At 35.8% G+C, this 25804-nt stretch overlaps 1 protein-coding gene across 2 annotated transcripts in view; it reads left to right on the forward strand.

Moving 5' to 3' along the window:
* LOC126248906 (uridine-cytidine kinase) overlaps nucleotides 1-25804 on the forward strand; it is a 129969-nt gene that overhangs the window by 29448 nt on the left and 74717 nt on the right. For both annotated transcript variants that reach the window (XM_049950383.1, XM_049950384.1), the window contains exons 4-6: nucleotides 7766-7911; nucleotides 17016-17113; nucleotides 19814-19862. In XM_049950383.1, coding sequence (XP_049806340.1) covers nucleotides 7766-7911; nucleotides 17016-17113; nucleotides 19814-19862 — 293 coding nt within the window. The remainder of the gene's footprint in view (nucleotides 1-7765; nucleotides 7912-17015; nucleotides 17114-19813; nucleotides 19863-25804) is intronic.

Here is a 25804-nt window from a genome sequence, read left to right on the forward strand (position 1 = left end):
GCCACTTTGCTGTGATATTTAGTGGTATTAAGAGCAACTGTGTCGTTTCCCTGGTCGGTTGGAAGTACACCAAAATCTTCATCTTTCCTCAGTGCATGAAGCCCCTCTCTCTCTGCTCTGCTGATGTTAGATTTTGGTGGCTTAGCTGAGGCTGTTCTGGTACAGTGAAAGTTCGATGGAAGTATCGGCCTCTCAGTGTACCACAAACTGACACACACAGTAATTTATTTCTTAGCACCCAAAGTTTTTGATCGTCCAGTCCAGAAGAGAGCAGCTTTGGATTCTGAATTTAATCATCAGAAGTAAGTGTTCCAAAAGAATGGCTATGGCATGTGATATGAAGTCAGCGTTCCCCAAGAAAACGGAAATTTGAAAATGTTGAAATTTCACATGATGAGCCATCAGTTGTATTCCTCCCTTCTGTGTGCTACATCCAGCAAAATAGACAGAGTCCAGGGAAGATGAGGTATCAGATCTATTTTGTGACCTCCTAAAAAGATAAAGGATACCCTATTTAGGGACATTCTCAGCCTCGGGGTTCCTGGGATTTGCAACGTCCCTTCTGAATGTGGAAGCAGTTACATCAGTCAGTCAATCTGCACCATTTTCAACCTCTATGCAGAATATCAGTGGCATATTGAAAATTGAGAACTAGAGAAATCTGCAGTTGCTGAGCACATCCTCGCAAACAAACATAAAATACTGTTTGACGAAACAAAAGCTGTGTGTATGACCCTACTGACCGAATTTTTTCTTAATTGTGGAAGTTAAAGTTTCATATTTCTGTTTGCTGTTTTCTGTTTCCCCCAGACTTGTCTACTAGTGACTGGATGGAATATTTCAACGTGCTTGGTGATTGTATGTATGAACAGCATTTTCTTGTTTTCTTAGTAAGCTCTTTCGCTAAGCTATGATGGTGGAAATTGTTGTATGCTTTGTGCATGAATCTTCTTACAGACACCTGTTGCACATCATATACAGCTCTGTTGTCTGCAAAACATTGAAAACTGCATTTGATGGCTGAGTAAGTGAGATCTCTGTAAATGACCTCACATTTAGAAGCATGTGAACAGACATATAAGGAAATCTCAGGTGCTAGAAGGCTCTTTTGGCATTATTTGTGAAGCATATTATGTTTCATAACTTGCCTAACAGTGTGCCTACGCAAGTAATAGACTGCTGTTCATCATCACATACCATGCCACAATCTGGCTGATCAATTTCCTCAGGATATTTCTCCTCATTTTCACTTATAGTCTCACACATCAAGTTTGCCAAAAAAATGGCTGTCATCAGTTTCATCACTATAATTATTGGTAGTTCTAAAAAACTGAGGGAGTAATAAATGTAAGAGCTGATTTCAATTCATGTGGTGTTGATACAGAGTCTTTAAGTGGATCATTGAAAAGAAATTTTCTGAAGTTCCCTATGTAAATCTCCCTGTCAGTACGAATTTAAACTCATTACCATTCAGGAATGTGTCCTGCAATTCTGAAATACCTGCAGTTACCAAAAGCACACCTGACTGGACTGACTTCCAAACACTCTTCTGTCTGATCTTCAGGTTTTTAAGTAATGAAATTGTGCCCTTAAATGGCAAAATGGCAAATTATTTATTTGTTTATTAGTACCACTTAGTCATAGCTGGAGCACTAGATGTCATGAGAGAAAACCAGTTGCAAACATGCTTTAGGAACCATGCTGTGGTCAAAGCATTCCTTGGAAATTTCCCTCTCTTAGCAGCATACTCAGTGGCAGCAGCAGTCTGGTTGCTAATCAGCACAGTAGTCAAACCAACTCTCATTTTGTCATAGCCATAGTGGTTTGGCTTCAAACACCACTTATGCAGTTACGGTGCCAGTTTCAGGCGTAAACTACAATCTTGAATAGCTGTAATCCATAACTAATATGTACCTCGTTACATGGAAGATAATGTTTCTTGATAATATTTTGGGGAAGGAAGATTGACTGCCCACTAACCAAATGGTTTCCCACATATTTTAAAATATGTAATGTATTAGCTGAGAAAATTAGCTTCCTCTTATCACAAGGATGCTGGCAGGAGTTCATTAATTTTGAAAGTCTTCCAGCTGTAATTCTGAATTCTTGCCATAAAGCTTGATTTTTCCCTCCCATACCAGACACTACACAATGAACTTTCATGTCAAGTGTGTCACATTCAGTTCTAATTGTATCCTTTACATACGAACTTGAAAAAGAAAGCCCTGTATAACAGTAACCTATTGTTTGCTTCTGTCTTCACACAATACCACTCAGCATAAAAATTAACTCTGAGAAGCTACAGTTTCAGGGGAAAATTTTGCAGCTGGTATAATAGTGTTACCGACGATACAATCAATGCTATATTCATACTCTGACGACAGAGTGATACTAAACTCGTCCATCATAAGAACTGCATGTTTTTCATCTGTTACTGTGAGGTCAAGTTTGACTCTGAGAGAGTCTAAACTTCATGTTCTGTAGTATAAATCTGAGATTCTATCCAAAGGAAATGGAAATTTGTTTCCAGCAAGACTTCGTACACTGTTTTACCACAAGCTAGTCTTAATTTTTAGGGCTTTCTGCAATGTTTCAACTGACCAGTTGCTACACTTGCAGATTTCCTTTGGTAAAACTGTGAATTTATTTGCATCTAACAAACTTTCAGAGTTGAAAGGAGGTTGTCTTTTACATCAGAAACCTTCCTGTCTCATTTATGAGGGAGGTTCAATTTTCTCTTCAAAGCTTTCTGCAGTGTTGTTCAGGGGTCTTCAAGGTAACTTTGTCTTATGTTGTGTCCAACTTAGCTGCAGGAATAATAATACTCTGCTCTCATTCTCCAACCTCTGAAAGAGATGGGTGAAAAATTGTATCCTGCACAAATAGATTGTATTTTGTCCTATATTAAGTCTTGATGTTGTTGCGTTAGCCATTAATAATTTCAGAGTAGGCTGTAGTAGTCAAATAACAGATGAATAGATTTCATAGAATGTGAAAGCCATTTCAAAAATCTGTGATGATTTGAGTGGCAATATGGTATTCCAATGGTGATGCTGTTATCATGAAGGGGGAATTGCTGCCATGTATACAAGTGACATGAAAAGATGCCAAAGTAGTTATAGGATATCACATACATAAGACATCATCTGAAAACTAGGAATTTGAAGCTAACACATCATTAAAAAAAATGTAAAGCATCTAGAAAAACAAACTTTCTAGAAGTGGAATCCCTGCAAATAAATGCTTCACAGGGCATGGTATACACTTAAATATTTGTGGTAAAAAGTTCCTGAGCTATAAAATAAAACAAATGATTAAAATAATGTGCACACTTGTATCAACACAAAATGGAGAAGCCAGCCCAGCAGTAAAAGTATTGTTGTGTATGCGAATTTTATTTAAAATTATATATAAGGAGAAAAAATATATATGTAGAAGAAATAATTTGTCTAGCGGTTAAATACCCAGATATTGTAGTTAAAACTGACTGTGAGCACATTCTCCCATCACAGCACATGATTTTCTTGCAGTCAGTTTTAACAGACCTGCACAGTGTTGTTTAAAAGATGTAAAGCCTATGTTCGTCTGAATGTTTGTTACAGTATTGTGCCAAAATTTGAAAATCATTCAAGAATGTCCTCGTATATTTGCCAACAATGTTTGCGTTATATATATATATATATATATATATATATATATATATATATATATATATATATATATATATATATATATATATATATATATATATATATATATATATATATATATGATGAGACTTTCCAAACAAAAGCGCTGGCAGGTCGATAGACACACACACAAGCAGACATATTTAAATATGTCTGCTTGTGAGATGTCTGCTTGTGTCTGTATATGTGTGCGCGAGTGTATACCCGTCCTTTTTTCCCCCTAAGGTAAGTCTTTCCGCTCCCGGGATTGGAATGACTCCTTACCCTCTCCCTTAAAACCCACATCCTTTCGTCTTTCCCTCTCCTTCCCTCTTTCCTGATGAGGCAACAGTTTGTTGCGAAAGCTTGAATTTTGTGTGTGTGTTTGTGTTTGTTTGTGTGTCTGTCGACCTGCCAGCGCTTTCGTTCGGTAAGTCACATCATCTTTGTGTATTATATTCTCTCTCTCTCTCTCTCTCTCTCTCTCTCTCTCTCTCTCTCTCTCTCTAGTAGATAAAGTGTATGGCCGTCCAAATTTTATTAGAGTATCATGTGAAAATTTGAAGTAAATAGGTAAAGAACTTTTTGAGATTTTTGCAAACATCGTTTCCTCCTCCTATGTTACGTTAAACAATATATATTGTCCAATAGTTTATTAGAATACTGTGTAAAAATGTGAAGTAAACTGGTCAAGATTGTTTGTGATTTTTACTGACAGTGTTTCCTCTTCATATAACATACAGATATTTATATACTGTGTGTGTAAAAAACTGTAGGCTGTGTCTGTATTATTATAATATTATGTAAAAATTAGATGTAAATTGCTCTTGGTAACAACATTAAAGTAGGAGTTGTCTTCATTTAGAAGTGTAGATTTTATATATATGCAGATTGGGATACCAAATTTATTAAGAAATACGTACCCTATGTCTGTCCAAACATTTATTTGAGTATTGTGTAAAAATTTGAAGGAAATCGGTCGAGCACTTTTAGAGATTTTTGGTAATATTGTTAAATTATGCCTTGTCTTTATGTAGTAGTATAGATATGGATAGTGTCTGTTCTACAGAGTAGTGCCCCCTATCCATTAATCCACTTGCTTGCTGCTGAACTGTATGCACAACAGTATCTGAACCCTTGTGAGTATACAGTTAGGTTGTGAACAAGTGGATTAATGGATAGGGCACCACTCTGTAGTGTCGCATGTTGGGTGTGTTCGAATAGCCAAGGCGGTTAAGACAACCACTCGAATAAAGCAGGAAATCTGGGTTTGGCTCCCGGTCCTGCACAAATTTTATCTGTAGCCATTGGGTTTGCTCAGTGTCCTGGTCTAGCACAGATTTTCATCTGTCACCATTGTGTTTGTTCAGTGCTCCAGTCAACTAAATGTAGGATATTTCTCTCATCATTTATTGCTTACTGCTGCTGATCAATTCAGTGATGTATGTTACTTTGAACATACATGTCTGAAAGCACAGACACCATCCATGTACAGTAAAATTACTATTAGCTAATCTTGTTACATGAATTGTCAGTTAACATGCAAACATTTCTTTACTGTTCATAATTTTTTTTTTAACATTTCCTTATAATGCACATTCATTCCTTGGCATTTAATTTTTATTATGTTACATGTATAACAACTTTTTACAGGTATATTGTACCTAATATTTGCATTTGAGGTTGTTTACTGTAGTATAGGAAGAGCTGTAAAATATCAAGAAGTTAAACAAGTCATCTATCTTATTCCTTTTACATTTTCATGCTCTGTTTTCCATGTCTTCTTTCAAATCTTTGTCTGCTGCAGGGATACACTAAACACATTGCAGACAAATGGGAAAAGCATGCTTTAGGAATTGCACATAGCTACAAATGGAAATGAGAATCTGTTTTGTTGGCTCAGTTATGTCATATTTTTTGTATATTTCCATATGTTTCCAACAACCATCAATAAAAGCATTGATACTTCAAGAATTTAATCTCTCAACATTATGCGGCAGTTATTATCATAAATTTTTTCGTGTTAAAATGCTGCAGGTCTTTGTTTTGTGACATACTTATAATTGAATCTTAACTCTTTTAATTTACTTCAGTGCATGAAAATTGTAGTTACTTCATGTGATCAAGCTTCTTTTGTAGGTTGCCATTATGCCCTGCTGATTTTCATCTGTCAGATTATCCTTCTTACTGCCTGTCCTTCAGAATGAAGCCTATAAAGTTTCCCTCACTTCTTAACTTGAAAAGTACAGCCAAAAGCACAGCACTATGGCGTTATTCAACATGAAACTTGCAAAAATACGTGATGATGTTAAGTAAGCAGTGTACAGGCCCAATATGGGGGAAAAATCACGTGTCTTGATTTCAGCTAATCCTGAACTGCAGCTGACAGCAAGCAGCAGGGAAAAGGATTCCCGTGCGATCCTGATACAGAGCTTCAACAATGTCCACGGCTCCCCAACCTAGATGGTATTCCCTAACAACAACATTTGGGTATCCGTACCACAATGAAGTCTTTTCCATTGTCTGAGCCCCCATACCCTTGTCTGGGACTCCTCCCATGACTAGGACCACATCCTTCCTCCCTTCTCCCCCACCCCCTCCCCCACTTTCATACATCCACAGCTCCCCTCCCACGGCTACAACCCTTATATATGTCTTCCTAATCTGCACCTCCTTGACTGCCACCCGCCCCCCACTAGTCTGTTCACCCTAGTCAATTTCCCTGATTTGTCAGTACCCACAACCAATTTGTGGATACAACTCCATCACCTGTGCTTTCACACCTCACCCATACCCCCATCCCTCACCTGTGCCCCACACGAAAGACAATTCAGATTCCAGTTACGTAGTATACAATCATATGCCCTTCTGAAACCTAGTGATGCAACACTTAGATTAATGCTATTAAGGGGAGTAAGTGAGGGGCAGTTGTGCATTGGGGAGGGGGGCCTAGGCGAGGGGCGGCTTAGGGAGGAGGGGATTTGGCAAAAGGGGGGGGGGCTTAGGTGAGAGGGCGGTGGGCTATGGGCGATGGGGGCTTAGGTGACAGGAGTCTTAGATGAGGATCGAGTTGGGGTACAGGCGAGAGGGGTGGTATAGGCAAGGGAGGGTGTGAAAGGGGGGGGGGGCATAAGCTAAGGGAATAAGGGAACATTGTGAGAGGGAGCATAAGCTGGTGTGGTACCGGGGGGGGGGGGGCATGATGGACATAACAGTTCTTCAAGTGAAGCATGGAACAATGAAACATCAGACTACATAAAAGTAATGGACAACAATGTTTTCATTCATAGAGCAACACACACAAAAGAGAATATTTTGGTGTTTTTTGTTGTTTCCACTCTTGTTTTGTATTTGTCTTAGTCTTCTCACTTGAGAATTAAATACACACACTTTTGACTGTAAGCTCCACAACAACCAGTGATCAACTAGTAAAAATTTTAATGGGATGATTCAAAACTATTCATAAGAAATGGCAAGACTCTAAAAGTATTGTTAAATCGTGTACTTATGACATTCCTGTGCAGCTTGGAACTGACAAATGTGCAAAACTGTGTGCACTTAGAGAGAAGCTTGTGGAGGCAGAACACATTTGCTTAGATGGAATCTAATAAAATTGTGTTGTTATAGCAAAAACAGTGAAGAAAAAAAGCAATGCCATTATGAAAAAAGCCCTGGATTGAAACTCTCAAGCCTATAGGAAATAATGCTGGAATCAGAAAGGCAGCAATCAAATTACCACAAAACCATCTTTGGCGTTTATAGGGGTCAACGTGACCTAAAAAATAAAATTGTTGGATATGTTTATGCATCACTTGTACTGTTCCTATGTTTTAAAAGATAATTAAAAAAAAAAAAACTCCAAAAGGCAAAAGCAAGCAGAGAGTTGTAAACAAACTTTCCAGAAATGAAATAACAGAACAGCTTTAGATGCTACACTCTAGAGAGATGTAGATAATCAAATGATGATTCAGTTCATTTGTTCTAGTCCTGTCCTAGCACCACTCATTCCCACCTTTCCTCATTCAACTTGACATCAATTGCTACTTTTTATTTCTTTTTTATGTGGTTTCTGTCACCTTTGTCCTTTCTTTTTACAGATGTGAAGATAAATTCATCACTATATATCCTGCAGATGTAGTTTTGTTTGAAGGAATCCTTGTATTTTATTTTCCTGAAATTCGAGAATTATTTCACATGAAATTGTTTGTTGACACGGACTCAGACACTAGATTGGCTCGTAGAGGTGAGTAGCTGATTAAAATGTAATATGGTTGCACATGCATGTGGGGTTCCGATATTTGCTCTTCTGAAATTTTTATTTCTGATATGGCTTCATCTTTGAAAAATTAGATACAAGTATGAATGAAATTTTCACCTTGCAATGTAGTGTGCACTGATTTTGAAAATTCCTGGCAGATTAAAACTGTGTGCCAGGCTGAGACTCGAACTCGGGACCTTTGCCTTTCGCGGGCAAGTGCTCTACCAACTGAGCTATGCAAGTACGACTCACGACCCGTCCTCACAATTTTACTTCTGCCAGTACCTCGTCTCCTACCTTCTAAACTTCACAGCACTACTGGAAGAAAGGATATTGCAGACACATGGCTTAGCCATAGCCTGGGGGATGTTTCCAGAATGAAATTTTCACGCTGCAGCAGTGTGTGCGCTGATTTTGAAACTTCCTGGCAGATTACGAGGCAGGAGATGAGGTACTAGCGGAAGTAAAATTGTGAGGACGGGTCGTGAGTCGTACTTGGGTAGCTCAGTTGGTAGAGCACTTGCCCGTGAAAGGGAAAGGTCCCGAGTTCGAGTCTCGGTCGGGCACACAGTTTTAATCTGCCAGGAAGTTTCTACATACAAGTAGGAAAGTTGATATTAAATACTGTATCTACTTTCCTGTTTATTCCCTGATTGTTTCTTACACTTATATCTAGTTTCTCTTACACTGTATTTTTCACAGTCTTTTCCCCTGTCAGTTTTTCAGTTGCAAACAATAAGGTGACATAAGTGCTAAATGATTTATTGTACAGGATAGTGGAAAATTTACTATATTCTGTATTGCTTCTCTCCATCCATCCCTTCTAAGTTTCTGCAATATTAAGTTTCCTCTTATTTTAAACTGTTTTCTGTCTCTGCTCTGTTTGTGTAGATCATATAATTTTTTTCTGATATAACAACCATGGTTTCCTGTTTTTTTTTTTTTTTGTAGATATATGTTGTCAACTGGTATACGTGGTCCACATTTATGACTTGTATTAATTGTTTGTTATTTGTCAGTTCTGTTTGTTGATGTGTCTACTTGTGCCTAACTGTTCATTCAGATGATTCTGGATGTGTCATCCATTTTGATCTATCATTTGTTGTGCTATGACCTATTTTATTTACTCATGGCAGATTCACCGTGCAAGGTGCATTTACGGTAAAATACTAGATGGCATTTGAAAGGACCAGAGTACAAATTCTAGTCTGACCGTCCAGAATTTGGTTTGTTTTCAACGGTTTCCTTATATCACTTTGTCTTAATGACCATTTTGTCATTGGTGTGTTAAAGCACAATATCTTTGTCTTCGAAAGAGAGTGAAAATCATAGTGTCTCATTTACTTAGTCGTGTTATGCATCTGTGGATTCATGTAAATTGCTGCATCATATACCAGTCTTTCTTGATTCAAATGAAATATATTTGTCCATTCACTGTAACAGTGTTTCTGAATTGTCACAAGGAATTTTAGGCACTACATCTTTTGTGCTATTTGTACTGTGCATTGGCTTCCTTCAGTAATGCTTGTATGAAAATTTGTTAATGCACTGTTTGTTGCACGTTCACCGAATTATAATATCTGTTTCTCCCAGATAGTGTTTCCATCCATATTTACACCAAAAAATGTGAAGTCTTAGTCATATTAATATTAATAATTGGTATTAGACTATTTGGTGTGCAGAACTAACAGTGGTGTGCCGCACCCCACCCAAAACAAAAAAAGAGGGAGTCAATTTGCAGCGAACAACTTAATAAGTTTTTGGAAAACATTATCACTTTAACAACAATGTTGGTTTTTCTGCCTCTTAATGCAGTCACTCACAACACTTGGCATCTCAGCAAGTACCACCTGTACTTTATGTGCATGAAGATCGTATGTAAAAAATAAAGTGTGGACCAAAAGTTGAACCTCGTGGGACTGTATACATTCACTGTAATATTCTTGCCTTTGTTCATTGTTTAACTTATTCAGCACCAATTCTTATATACTTATGTTAACCTTGATTACCTGTTAAACATTGCGACCATAAAAATTGTAGATTTTTAGACTATTATCATGAGCTATACAATCAAATGCTTTGGACAGCTCACAGAACATACCACCTGATGATATTTGGGTGTTTCATGTTTTATATTTTGTGAGTAAGTGTATAAACGGATGGTATTTTCAATCCATTGCACCTCTGGAATTCAATTTGTTACATAGTAAGGAGACTGTTTCTCTTTACATGTAACTCTACTCTTGAGTAAATCACTTTCTTGAATAATCTGGATAATATGTCTGCAAGGAAATTGCATGATAATTTTTAGATATTGCTCATTTATTTTTCTTAATATTTTTTAAAAAAGAAGAACAGTAACTTTATTAAATAAGAAACAGTACATTTGTTAATCTGTCAGTAATAATTCTGTGTTGGCAATTCACCACATGTATCACGAAGAACATGAATTATGAGAATATTGAAAATACACTTCTCGGGTTTGCCGCACTCTGCAGCAGTGCCAGCAGAAACCACCACCACCTGAAGCTGTCAAGTAGTTGCGTCGATGAAATATTGTGCAATTTACACAATATGATCTGGCAGCAAACCTAAGAAGTGTATTTGCAACAGATCTATCGGGAAAGCCTGGAAAGTGACAATGACAGTCTTGTTCAAAGATCCGTCAGTCCCATGTGACATTTTATCGTTTAGAACTGTTAAAAGTCTAGTTTCACTGAAGAATGTCTGTGTTAGTTACTTACAAATTTTGTGAAATGACATTTTCAGTACATTTCCTTGCCTTTTCACTCGAACTATTTGATCTTGTATATGCTCCTACACATAGAAAATTGCTATTAATGGCACTTTATCTTGTGTGTTTGATGTTTGTTCTGGATCTCATTTTCCAGTACTTTACAGGATTTTAATGTTGTTTTAAACACATTACTTTTTGTCATCATATGTATGATAACTTTTCATAATATTTACAGTTCTAGTAACAAGCATGTAATATAGGCTCTAAACTTGCCCTGCCACTGATAAAAATTCCCCTTTTCTGTTTGCAATGTATTTTAATCCTTTTAGTTTGCATGACTTTTTCACTCCTTTCATTTATTGTGTAATTTGTGTGTGTGTTTTTTAAGTGATTTACAAAAACTGACACACAATTATAATGAAATGTATTGAGTCCACTTAATTTCAGATAGGCTTGTCTTTCCTGATATACCGCATACTATTTTACTGCATGTATCTTATTCTTGAAACACTGTATGCAGGTATCAGCAATAAGATTCACTGTTTTTGCGTAGATATGTCTTAGTTGCCTGGTGCTACAGTCTGCATTTTCAGTAGTTGTCTGTCATGGTCAGATGGTGTACTAACAACGAGGTGAACATTGTTCTTTTTCCTCCTTAGCCTGAACACTATATATGGGAGTGTTATCAACAAGAACTCTGCTTTCTTTTTGCACTCTAGTTTCAAGAGTCACAGGTGCCATAATATTTTTACTGTCAAATAACAGTGGCAGCAAATTTTTTTCTTCAGAATCTCTTAATGAATTTACATTGAAATGACCACAAACTGTTAACCGCTTTCTCTTGTCTGACAATTAGCTCAATGATGAATTTATGTTTATCATAAATAGGCCCTAGTTTCTCAGTAATTATCTTTACACTATTACAGTTACTGTGAAACTATACACTTTGAACCTATAGTATCTGATTATTTTCTAGTGAATAGAAAACTCGCTTCCAGAAAACAGTTTGGAACAATATTTTTTAGTTTGACATGAAATATTTTCTGTAGTGTTTTGGAGAGGTCTTGATCAGTTGTGATACTGGTATACCACTTTCGTTAACAGTTAATTGAAATTGATTCACGGGAATGAAATGGAGTCAATGGGAATGAAATTGGTGAGAATACAATGACATAAAATGATTTTTTCAGTGAAAACTCTCCAGAAATGCTTCATCTGCTATGTAATGAATATCATGCATGACAAATGAACATTTGTACGTGACAGGGACTCAAATCCAAATTTCCTGCTATTCTTGAGTTGTCACCATAACTATTTGCTATCTAAGCACAGATCCAGGCATCACACAAATTTTCATTGTCATTGATGTTTCCTTCTATTACAGTTGAACACTGCACTACAGCCAATTTTGGGAGAGCATGTGGATGTAGTGTTCAAAAGTAACAGAAGGAAACATCAGTGACCATGAAAATCGGAGTGTATTGTTGGAGGTGTGTGTAGATAGCCCCACAGTTAAGGAAATTGCTCACAGAAAGTGAGAAACCTTTGTTTAAGATTCAGTCTAACACAAAATTTCATTTGTTATGACATGTTCTTTAGTTGTAGGATGCTAAATGTGATCTTCCATGATGGTGACACTCCTAGCATGGATGTTCTAAAAAAGAATTGTCTCCTGCTGCACCATGGTGCAAAAATTGAAAGCAAAATAGGATCTTGAAGGTCTTGTATGGTCTTGGATACTGGTCAGTGGAAATGTAGCTTGCAGGTGAGCAGCTTATTTCTCATTTGATATTGGTACATTTGTTATGGTGCAGGATCAATTTTTATCATTCACAAGTGTTAATCTCCTATATCAGTCCATATCTCGGATGGTGAGTCTTGAGATTTGTCACTGTTTATTTAAAAAGAAGCTGATACATCGTTTTGAGAGATGGATGTGAGTAGAGGTTTATGTTGTTATTCCCATACAAACAGAAATCGTGCAATTTGTTGGTCAGTGGAGGCATGTTGATTGTCATGTTACTCAAATTAATGTAGAGCATTTTTAGCTGCTTGAGCAGAGTTATTACGAATTTGGACAACTGTCACATTCAGGTCCCCATGTTTGCTAGATTGAGTGAATGGGGCCATCTAAAATGATTTCATACACCTTACCATTTTGTAGATAGTTTTTGTCACTTAACTCTTTCTTCAACTTTGGAAACTGTTTGTAAATTCAAAAACTACCAAGCTGCCGCACAGTTTGGGCCCATGTTACACTGTAGGTCTGGCTGCACATGTCAACTCAAACATCAGAGGAGGCAAAGGCATGCCACAGGCCAAGCCTAGGAAAGCACTGTGGTGTTCAAACCAACGATCATCGCGAGGACAGCTTTAATTAGATCTTACCAGTTGCTTCTGCATTTCCTCTGGTAACAATGATATGGCAGACCAGTGCCTTATAAAACCGCCACCATACTCAGTAGTTGTGAGAAGACAATCTAGAATCTAGATTATTCATGTCCAGTTGTGGTCTTTGTGTAGAAACACATCCTGCAGTAGATAACTTTGTAAAATTCAACTTGACCCGCTTTGTTTTCTTTGTGAATTGTTAAACCAAGTTTTATTTGGATCCACTTCTTTGCACTTATCTGGTGCATTAATAAGGTTGCCAATAGCGATTACTTAATGTATCTGACACATATTTTTTTGCCTGTTAGTGAGTGCACAGCTGTTTGTCATCATAGAATTAGTGCAGCCCTTGATGGAGGGTGGGCAACATGTTCACATTTTTTTTTGAGACATTGTTGATGTGGGCAGAAATATCAGTGTACCCTTTAAATGATTGTAAGTTGTCCGCATGAATGTAGTACTTCCAGCCTTAAATTATGCAATAAATAGTGTGCTGTAGCATGTCAGAGAAGTCACTTACAGCCCTCCAGTATGTACAGGGTGTACCTACTGCTCATGGGAAAGGACTGCCGACACCCTCACCCTCCTCTAGCGGTATTTGCAGCTTGTATCTTTAATTCCCATCATTGCCATTGGTTATGAATCATCAACTGAGCTGTATTAGGAATTTTTGTTAGTGCTTTTCTGCTTGCACTCTTTCAAGTTGGCAGAAGTTTATTTTTCTTCCACTGTCGTGTATGGCAGACACAATTTTCCCATGAACTCGGTACATTGTCATTACACTAGATATACCAGCTCTCGGTACCATAGAAATTGCACCAACTGACTGTTTGCTGTTAACAGAAATCTGTAAGGTCTTACATGAAAGTGGATATACTCTGCATTGTAATGAGCTCAGATGTTACAGTACAAATGGAAAACAGTGCTTTGCAAATAAATCAGATCACAAGGTCTGGATGTCAGGTGTTTGTATCAGGCTGTTCAAACTATTTGTCTGTTCCCAGCATGCAGTATATGAACTAAATATAACAGGCTGACTACCTGTATGGATTTTGTCAAAAGTGATTTGCATCTGAAACTTCTTGGCAAATTGAAACTGTGTGTCAGATCTGGATTGGAACCCAAAACCTTATTGACTAAGCTATCTGGACATGATTTAGGACCCATCCTCAGAGCTGCAATTCTTCCTGTACCTCTGTCCTACTTTCCAAAGCCCACAGAAGTTTCCTCACATATCTTATAAGACAAGCACTCCTAGAGTAAAGGATGTCACAACCAGGGGGATTGTTTCCAGAATGAATCTTTCATTGTGCAGTGGCATGTGCACTGTTTTGACTTTTCCTAGAAGATTATTGTACTTGAATTGTAATTAAAGTGGAACCCTCACTTCAATTTGAACACAGTATAGGTCAGTCTGACGTGTTAAAATAAGTAAGAACTTGGAAAACCTGATTATAAGCAAGTCAATGGGAAACTAATGGAGATCTTTTTTTCATCTAGTGCACCAAAATAATCGTAACTATATTATACTTAATATCCTGGCATGGGAGGATACAGAAGCATCAGAGAATTAGAATTATGTTAAACTTATTCAGGATTTTATGTTCATTTTATATTTTGCAGATTCTGTTTCCACTTTGATGCATAATGCCACACATTTTGTGTATGGTATTATCTCAATAGATAAGCAAACATGATTGTATATGAAAGTACAGCATGACATTGTGAATTAAACTATTCGGTACATTGCAAATTTGCAAATAAGTCAGGGCAACTGATTTAAAGTGAGTGAGTATAGAGTATACCGCTGTACGGTTAACAAAATTTGGCACACTGAGTATACGGAAATCAAATTGTATTAAAATATATAAATTTGGGTTGTGGGAAAGGGAAACTGGTAAACTTTAAGTGTGATAAGTATTTGGCATTGAAGTATTTGAATAATAATTGTATTATTATAAATTTTAATTTACTATTGTATTTAGATAATTAAAATTCTTAATTTCACAAATGTTGTGAAAGAATCATTGACTGTGGAATAAGAAATTTCACATCTAAAATTTGAAATAGTATTTACAAAATGCAGTTTTCTCTACAAGAAATGTTGGTAGTGTTCTCCACCAGTCTGTTAACATACCTGTGCGCAGTACTGCATATTTTTGAATTACTTCTGTTGTTACTTGTGTGTGTACTGTGGTAATGACTGTTTGCAGCTTTCCTAATGTTTGAGAATATTGTCTAACATTTTCTCATTAAAGCACTATTGACTTGTACCCTAATTTTCTCGTTGTGTGCATGCCTTATCTTTGACTCATGAGTGTAATTGATGCTTCAGATATTTGATTTCTGACTTACACTGTATCTCGAATATATGTTCTACACGTCGTTAGTGATGAAGATTACATCACTAATCTCCTCCCCATTGCCATGAAGAAAGTTGTTAACTGAGTTGTAATCAGTGTGAGCCTAATGATGTATCACTTTCTAATATTGCACTGCATACATTTCCTTTCAGAGATAACAGTCTTACAGATTTTTTGACTTCCTCAGTATCATGTTGTTGACTGCCAGCACTTTTTCTCCTGACCTGGATGGTCAAACTGTTCAGTGAGTGTCGACTTCATTGATGGTTTCATAAAATTTTCCTATTTATATTTACATTTCGTATTTACATTATTTACACACAGTACCTGTGAATTTACTTTTGTAATAGAACTTGTGCCCCTCCAAGGCAGTTTATACAGACTGTCAGCTCCTTCCTGTCATCACATGTGCATCCCTGTAGTTGGTCAGTTGAGACATACGGGCAGGAAATAGTGTTCTAAGTAATGACATCTGTGACTAACTTTATTTTTCATAGCTACACAAGCGAAAGACTCTGCTTGAACTGTAATTCACAAAAAAAAAAAAAAAAAACACCCACATCATTCCATTCCTAAATTTCCTCTGCTCTGCAGTCAATTTAGGCATCCTGTTTTAGCACAGTCACAGGTGTCTTGCTCAAGAATGTGTGTATACTTTTCTTGATTTGGTAATGCTTTATTGACAGTTGACCGTGTATTATACTTTACATAAGATCAAAAGAAACAGTACAGAAGCAAAAGGCTGTAATCATTTTTGGAAGCTGCCATATTCAAAGCTTACAAAACCAGATTTTCGTTGCTTTTCATATGATGTCACTAAATTAGTGCAGGACAATGGTAGCATCTTCATCACCTATTCCTAACAAAACTGGTGTAGTGTATTAACTCTCCCCCCCCCCCCCCCCCCTTTTTCCTCTAATGACACATTCAGGTAAGTAAAACAATTGTTGCAGTAGTTATGGGCCACAAAGAACCTGTTAGTCAGTTGTCACCCAGCCAGGGAATTTTTTTAAAGGCACATGCAAACTGAGGTGGTCAGTATGTCTCATTCACCCATAACTTGTAGAAGATGAGAGGAAAATTGCTATAAAATAAACAAATGAGGCTGATGTCTGTGACAAGCAACCTAGTAGTCATCTGTATTCTGATGCTACAGAGTTGAACTGTTTTTGAGGACAATATTTGCAGAGTGAATGGTTATCAAGGTATGAATGTCGATGCAAATAGGTTTCCAGTGTTCCATGCTGCAAAATGTGTGTGAAAAATTATCTTAGAGAGGACACTGATAATTATTTTTCTCCCCATTGTGTTTCATTAATGATGTCGTACAGATATGAGAGAAATGGAGTAAATTAGAGCTGGAGGTAGCTTGTTTCTGGCTGGCAATATATAAATTCATTTCATTTTTAGATTGGCTTATTTCACAAAATTATGCCATTGGTAGTGAAGATAAGGTTGTTACAACATAACTGTATTAAATCGCTATCTGATACACATGGAAAATAATTTTCTTTGTATTGCTCTTATATTAATCATTACATAATAAAACTGTACTAATCATTACATAATAAAACTTTTATGTACATATTTTTTTACAGTGCCAAGAGACATCAATGAACGAGGAAGAGATTTGGAACAGGTGTTGAATCAGTACATGAATTTCGTGAAACCTGCATTTGAAGAATTTTGTTCCCCTGTAAGCAAAATATATATATATATTTGTGTTCATTTATTGATACACTTGATACATTCCATTCAGCTAATTCGTGTTAGTCCATTTACACAACTGGTCAGTGGACAAGTTGCTACAGAATAACCAGCAAATGCTCTGTTGGTGTTAATGGGAGGTGAACTAAGATATGATGAGAAAACACATCCTCTTCCAACATGTTTTGATATGACACTATCAAAGAACTACTTAGCAGCTGTGTTACAGTTTTCTAAGTTATGGTCAACCTTGGCTTGAAATTAATACATGGTTTGTAAAGAATGAAATAAAGCTCTCTTTTTGGAGTTTTATTGCATTTCATGTAATGTTCTAAGTGAATTCCATCATATTCGCCATATTATTTATCATTTCACAGTGAAATCGGGCTGGCCCAAGTGACAGTTAGTTCAGTGAAGTGACCATCCTGTCTCCTATAGCCCAATTATTCTCTCTCTCTCTCTCTCTCGTCATTGAACATGTTGTCAGATGCATGATCTTGTCATACTAAATGATTGTTTTTCTTCAGTCAGCATAACTGATTTGATGTGTTACCTTACTGAAAACATCTGGATTATTTGTGCGTCATTCTAGTTGAATGAGACATTTAATATTTATCTGCTAATTTTTTTCACTTGTGCTCTCTTCAATGTGTGAATGGGTGCACAATAGATTTGCAAATGAGCTACAGTTGGGTCAATACATACAAAAAATAGGAATTGGGGTGTCCATACTGCACTGAGAAGTTATTTTTGACCTAATTACTGATGTTCAGGGAAATTATCACACAATCAATCAGTAACCTTTAATTTTGTTGCTCTTGTCCACATAGGAAGGATATACATTACTCCAAGTGGTGGTGGCGGCTGGAGAGGGATTTGTATTTAGACAGTATGTTTAGTACTTTGTATTTGACATTACCTCAGACTAATTTCATTTGGCACGAATTTGAGATAAAGCTGCCAGAATTTCATTGATTGGTGTGTGCTTTGTACATACAAACTAGACAATTATACACATGTATTCTTGTCTCTAGCTATCCGTAACACTAGTGTACTTATAACTAACCCCCACCCTCTCTCTCTCTCTCTCTCTCTCTCTCTCTCTCTCTCTCTCTCTCTCTCTGTGTGTGTGTGTGTGTGTGTGTGTGTGTGTGTGTTTTCAATCATAAGGTTGGCTTGCAGCAGTACGCCGTTCTTCTTTTCAGTCTGCCTTCCTCTTCATTTCTGCATGTATAATGCATATCACATCCTTCATAATCTGCCTAAAGTCAGTTAACAAGGTGAATTGGTATACTTGTGAAACCCAGCATGCTCTTTTCATTTGCAAGAACCAGAGGGCAGTAGATAATGGCACTCAGGTGCATGCTTTATTCCTTAACTTCCAGAATGTCTTCAGTACAAAGTAATACAAGTGTATTGCAGTTTCAAATATTTTGGCTTGTGTTCTTTCATAGAGGGACCTTTCGAGATGTCGCTGTTGAAATTTTTAAAAAGGTGTTAAATCTTCATAGCTTTTACAGCCAGTTACTAATTTTTAAGCCCATTTCTGTATTGTTGATTAGGCATTTGTTCTTTTTCTAAACACATTTTCCATGTAGTTTTAATGCTAAGATAGCTTTATTGGGAAAAGGGTCAATGATGTGTACTGCTTAAATGAAAGTGCGTTATATGAATGCAGCATAAAGTTGCATTCACAGTGTGAGGTGCTCTAGAGCAGAATAGTATGCTCCATTCTAAAAATATTTTCATGAATGTGATTATGCCAATATTGTAATGGTAACTGACTTTATCAAATTCGAGCAACACAAATATATTAAATTGTTGAACCATTTCAGCAAACTGATACTTGAGGAATAGTATTGGTCAAATTCTTCATATGTTGTACATGGTATCAACAGCTGCTGTATAAATTGTTCGCTAATACTGGTACCATGTATGAAACTACTGAAATGCATTTTTTGTCACATTACATATTTCATTTTATTAAGTTAAAACACTGCCAGCGGAAGGATTCTCTCCTCCATTTCTTACTTGTGGTGGGGATACTATGTCTGTATGGATGTTTCAGTAGATTTATTCACTTTCCGCCCTAGTGCCGTACATGAAAAATTAAAGAAAATGGGAAAGCAGGCCGGTGAACAGTGAAACACTACAGAGCTGACAATGAGGTTCAGTAGTAAAGTAATATTTTTCGGGTGACCAGTAAAGCATCATCGGTAGCTGGGCGTGTGGGGAAGGACCTTCTTCCTGCTCCTCGCCCCATGCAGATATTCTTCTGATTGCCTACTGTGGGTGTGCTACAAAAATACTTTATACACATTACCCTTTCAGATGTTAAATTATTAGATTTTCTACCACAGAAAGAGGAGGTTTTCTCCTTGTTGACTTAATTTTCTGTAAACTTGAAAGAGAGTTGCTGACAAATATTGCTTTCTAGTATTTTTTTAAGCTAATTAAGCATCTGGTTTGGCAGGTGGCATGTTAAAACTATTTGCTAGGTGAGGTGTAGAACCACATTTGATTCCCAATTTAGAACCCCATTTTAACTGATCTCAGATGATAAACACAGAATATACTTTAAGACCGAAATAATCTCTTCTTAATAATGCAACTGTTTTCAACTTGCACATGGTAACTTTAATATACTTGTATGTTTATTGTTCTCATGAATGTACTTTATCTTTTTCAGACAAAGAAGTATGCAGATGTCATTATCCCCCGTGGAGCTGATAACACTGGTAAGTACTTTGTAATTTTTTATAAAATAATTCATTTTATTAAATTTTTACTTTTAGAAAGCAGGAATTAAATTATTGTAGTGAGCTGTGTTTCTGTTTTACTGTAGTTAATACTTATTTGTGCTTTTCTATTTATGATTTTTAATGGCTAATGGTACTCATTTAAAATTACCACTTCTTTTGGAGGACATTGTTTCTAGGAAGCTGAAACTCATTAGTTAAGAAAATTATGTAAAACATGCATTGAAAGTTGCTCATTTTGACATATTCAGATATTTTTGAGTACATATCATATGAAAGTATAATAGTAAGTAATGAATTGTGTGAAGCATGTGAAGGAGATTTATATGCAAGACTTCCTCTTCAGAACTAGGTTGACAGCTGTACTGTAATTCTCTCTCTCTCTCTCTCTCTCTCTCTCTCTCTCTCTCTTATGTGTAATAGTTACACAACCTCTGAAGTAAAGAAAGTAACTGATTTAGTATTTTTTGCTGGAGTCATAGACTCCATGTTTAATATTGCACAACCATTTTGTCATGATGAATAACATCACCAGAAGTTTCTGTTCTGCACATAATTGGTTTGATGATTGCCTGAGGGAAGATAATGTGAAGTTACAATTTCACGTGTTTGAGTATTGTTGTATTTAAGCTGTGATGGGTTCACAAAAAATTAAAAGAATTTATGAAAATATTGATACTCTTATATTATGTAATAATCCTCTTATTTTTCATTGTTGTGAAGGTTATGAATTTAATTTTTATCAGAGAAAGTACTGTATCTTCCCGAAACTACTATAATAACTATAGAACCCATTTCTTCCTGAAGTCTATTCCCAGAGTTTGTCATTGTTAGCATTTGATTTTTGAAAAGATAACATCTGTATTGATTATTTGTGTGGTATTCAGTTTTTAACACAGGCATGGACATATGCTTTTTATGAGGATTTAATTTGGCTTCACCAGTGTCTTTGTGGTGAAAATTCTTGTGCACAGATTCGCTGTAATTAACAGACATATTTCCCAGTAATACACGATTCCATCAACTTTAGACTGTCTTTTCAGTTAGAGCATGTTGTGTGTTATAAGATGTATGCATGCATTGCTAGTAAGAAGAAATATTTTAAATTTGTTCTTAATGCATGTTTTTGTGAATATGATTCTGGCATAACTTGCCTTTTTAAGTATTTATATTTTTCATCGTGTTTTGATTTCGACTTCTCACTTAGTTGCAGCTTTTTCAGTTAACTTTTTTGGATTTGCTGATTTGTGCTATTTCTTGTTCTTAATTGCTTTTTGTAGCCACTTAATGCTTTAAATTCCAGCATTGACAGTAATGATTTCTGCTTTTGTAATCGTGAGTGGGTTATCTATTGGCATGACCATTTCTGCATGCATAGCACTTTTGGTTTTGGTGGTCATTAGTGGCTACAACAGCAGCATGTGTGTTTGTAGTGTCTTAAATAAAGACTTGTCTTCAACTTTTCGTTTGAAAAAAAGATGAGGTACTGATGTGCTTTCCAGCCAGTTTTCTTTGCGTCAGCATAAATGATGTTGTAATCACCATTTTCACTATTATATGATGTGTATTCAAACATATGTAGCAGAATTTGTATTTTATAAAATGTCTATAATTCAGTTAGACTGCTTGACTCCTTTAAATGGTCAGTTGTTGACCACATTAGAACATACCTAATGAGTGAGATTCAAATGAAATCTGTGTATCCACAGTTGTCAACTGCGTTGTGGAACTGTGGTTGTAAATTCCCTCCATGAAAAATAACAATAATGGATCTCTGGGAAAGTTGAATTAAAGTTTTAATAAGTATTTCCCTCTCCCCCTGTGTATGAGTGTGTATGTCTGGGGAAGGAGGTCCAGTGTCATGTAATTTGTGGAAGGGGAAGGATGGTTGTTCAGCAAGTAAATTGCAGCAGATTGTGGCAGATAATGTTATCATTATTTTATAAGCAAGTGCATTTAAAATACTGTATAACCGTTTTGTGTGCTATGTAACTGTTGGTGCATCAAAGTTGAAAGACACGGTGTAATAATGGACCTACTTTTAACAGGTGTTACGGTGATATCTAGGTCCATGTACATCATTATCATCAACTGCTTGCCACTTACACTAATTCAATAAGATGATGATAATAGTACACAGCTATTGAATATTGAAAGTTCCAGGGTATAATCAAGTACTGGCATGGTGAGAAAGCTATGTTTAACATTGTTTACCATTGCCTTCTGCATTTCTTACATGGTCTAACATTTACACAACCACTGTAGCAGACCTTTTGCTGAGCAAAGGATTCAAAATCTGAATGTTTGTGATGTTGTTAGCCAGGTCACAGCAATTTGCAAGATTGTAGAATAGATCTGTGGTGCTTATAAAATCCTAAAACCCACTTGTAACAAACTCTCAGGTCCATCAAACGTATTAACAGTAGAATAACAGGTTCAAATGTTCATATGAAATAAGCTTTCCCGAAACATGATTTATTTCATTATATTCAAAAACAGAAAATTATTCTGATTTGTACATAAATCTGTGGCAATCCAACACTTTTAAGGTCAGTGACAAGTTTTTTAACTGCAAAATTTGACCTTTAACCACTAAAACTCTGTTTTTATTTTCTCCATGTTATTATTTTTCCTTTTTACCTCTTAATCATCATTTATATCATTTCACTCCCCTTTCATTTCACTGACAAACTTTTAAAAAGTTTCACAGGCTGCCTAATTAACTTGAATATGGTATCAACAAAAATCTATTGAAAATACCACCAGATTCAGTTTTCATAGCAGATTTTAACAACATTCTTCCCAATTTTTTTTTATTTAAATAAGGAAATTGTTTCACTTTGTGCTCTTTATTCTTTTGGAAACATGTTTGTCTTGTTAGAATACTTTTGGGAGCCATGATATCGTCCAATTGATTTCATCTTTTTTCTATCACACATTTAGAACAGGCAGACATGAATAAAATAAATAAATAAAAATGAGTTAGGTGCTTCACATGATTGCCTACCAGCCTTTTAAGAGCAGCATTTGCTTGTGTTGTATTTTGAGAGTAAAATGTTGAGTAAGTGTGTGGAATTTTTTTTTTTTCCGATACTGTCGTAGTCAAAATGCCTGGGTTCCTAATAAGCACACAATTTGAACTAATTGTAGACATATGATGTGGTAAGTTCATTTTGTCACGTCAGTAATTTTTGATGTGCCTTCAGCAGTTCTTATCTTCTTCTTTCTGAAGTGTGGCTACCACTACTCCGCATACTTTACTGCTAGTTCCCTTTGCATGGTTATCAATCTTTATTTTGCATGCTGGAATGGAGAACTATATTTTGTGTACAGCTGTGTAATTTGCTGTTTTGCTTGTACTTTAGTAGTTCGTGTTCTGATCCTTGTTTATTATCTTATTCTTGTGCTCTATTTGTATCATTGAAATGTTTTGATTTGCATTGTTTGATGCTAAGGGAAGAACTGTAGGTTTTGTCTTTTCTTGCCAACTACTAATTAATAAGTGGACCAGCCTATCTGTTAAGCTCTTTTTGTTTCTGCAACTCTTTAGTTTCTTTTATGAAGTAATCAGTGTTAGAAATTTTGGCCATTTCCTTGAAGGAAAAAAAAAAAGTGTTAAATATTTTGTAGCCCTCTGAGAAGTGTATGAAAACTGAAAAGTGCATTAAGGAAATTCATTTAATGTTCCATTAGTAAATTGAGAAGAATCTATTCTCTTGTTTTTTTTTTATCATAATCAGCTGGCTTTCAAAAGCAGTGCTCTTCCAAATGAGTGACATGACCATTCTCTGTGGACAGACTTAAAGCTTCAGGTAGCTACTGGCTCCTCTCTGCTCATTCCAAATATATCATTAGCATATATTCCACCTATAATTAAACAACACAATCTCTGAATTTACACAGTTTTTATGCCCTCACTGTTTTCTAAATGTTTTATATGTAATAGACAGTGTTTTGCAGAGTATGTGTAAAGCTGTTGTAAAAATAAATCCATCACATGTTTTCGTTATCTCTTGAAATAAACCACTGAACACGTATGTTAGAGATGTCTTAAGTAAAGAAGCATTAATAATCTTGACTTTTCTATGACAATGTTTTTGTTTCTTTTTGGCTATAAAGATGTTGACTTATGTGATGCATATCTTGTTGACATTATGGTTGAAAGCTTGGACTATAGCTTTTCTATTTGCCTCATGTGCTTCATTCAGTTGCGGTGGTTATGGGAGGCTAGAACCAGAATTTTACTAACTATAGCCACTGCATAAATTGAAAGCATCAACAAAAATAATTTAAAGTTTCAATAGGCATTTCTTAAGACTTTATTATTAGAGAATTTATCAGTTAATGTATTAGTGGGATGAATGCATTTGGCAGTTCCTTTAAATTGTAGGAAAATTTCTCAAGCTGGACTGAAAATTAAATGCTGACTAATTCCATCATTTCCAGTGTTAAAATTGTTGAAACATAAAACTTCATTGAGCTTAAAGAATCAAATAGTGTAGGTTGTATGTGTTTATGATTTAAGTGTATATATTTTTAAGTGCAAAAACATTTCAGAGCTGTTTTTTTTTCCCCTACCATGGTGGTAACAAGAAAGTAGCAGGCTGTCACAAGAACCACTTCAGATGAGATGTTCAGTACTCAATAATTTGTATTTTTACATAATTTTGCTTTTTGTGTGTGCTTTTATGTGAGAAAATTTCTTTAGGTAGCAAAATGTCAACAAGGAGTAACTACTGGTATTTACCCAAGTAGAGAAAACAATAAATAACTGTTATAATTGTTTTAAAGTTTCATCTTGGGAAGTATTGAAGTTGTTTTATTGATCATATATTGTGTATATAATGTGTGTGCAAGTGTGACTGTGCATGTTTCTTCTAGCTGTCACCACTCCTCAATCGCTAAAGTACAGTTTTTAATAAATGTAGTTAGGAAAGAAATGTGTTATTTACAGTTTTCGCAAGGTTTTGTCACAGTGTTACTCTAGAAATGTCAAATAATTCTAGCAGCAGGAATTTATTCATTACACTGTAATGTTTAAAGTGAAGGTATGTATCTACAGTTGACATGTTGTCTGTGTGGTCAGACAGTGAACATTCAGGAGAAATACGGTGCCAGACTTCACACAGGATCATTAAAATTTCAACTTGTTTGTAATTACTGAGAAATATGATATATCAAGAAAGATGAAAATAGATATCTAAGCTCTGAAAATGAAGCCACACACATCTTGTTAGTTGTATATTATACACATGTTCCCCCACATACACTGAAAGTCATATAAGCACCAGCTTCTTGATTAATGGTAAATTTATTACCGGTAGTGAATTGAAGAGGTGCTACCCATGGAAAATTGTAGCAGAACTCAATACAAAAGATGATATATAACTATTTTAAACAAATTAAGGCCAAATGTGCTTACTACAGTTCACATAGAGTCATGAACCAATAATTGTATTAAAAATACACTGAGCTTTTTGTTGTAAAAGATAATCTCATTAACATAAGTACAGTTCACCAATGAAATTAACACATTCTGCTCAACAAACAGCATTACAATATCACACGTCTTTAGGTGGATTTTCTTATGTAAAGTACGTAACTGTAGTAAGGGAATTTGAGGACGGAATGTCTTCTGAAACAGTGGTGCCAAAAGAATATTCTTATGAAACTATGCGATTTATTCCTTAAAATTAATTATACTTTCACAAATGGCAGAATCTCATGCTGTTTGAGTCTTTCTTGAAAAGAAAAGTTCAGAGTTTGCTCACAATTACTAACCATTGGCTGATACAGTTAACAACCGTAACAGCTAATAGCCATATTTATCCAAACATCACAACACTATGACTGGGTGATTGAAGTAAATAATCTCAGATGACAAATGGATAAATGACTCATAACTATAGAGACACTGTTTG

This window comes from Schistocerca nitens, chromosome 3, assembly GCF_023898315.1.
Source record: "Schistocerca nitens isolate TAMUIC-IGC-003100 chromosome 3, iqSchNite1.1, whole genome shotgun sequence".
Taxonomy (NCBI): domain Eukaryota; kingdom Metazoa; phylum Arthropoda; class Insecta; order Orthoptera; family Acrididae; genus Schistocerca; species Schistocerca nitens.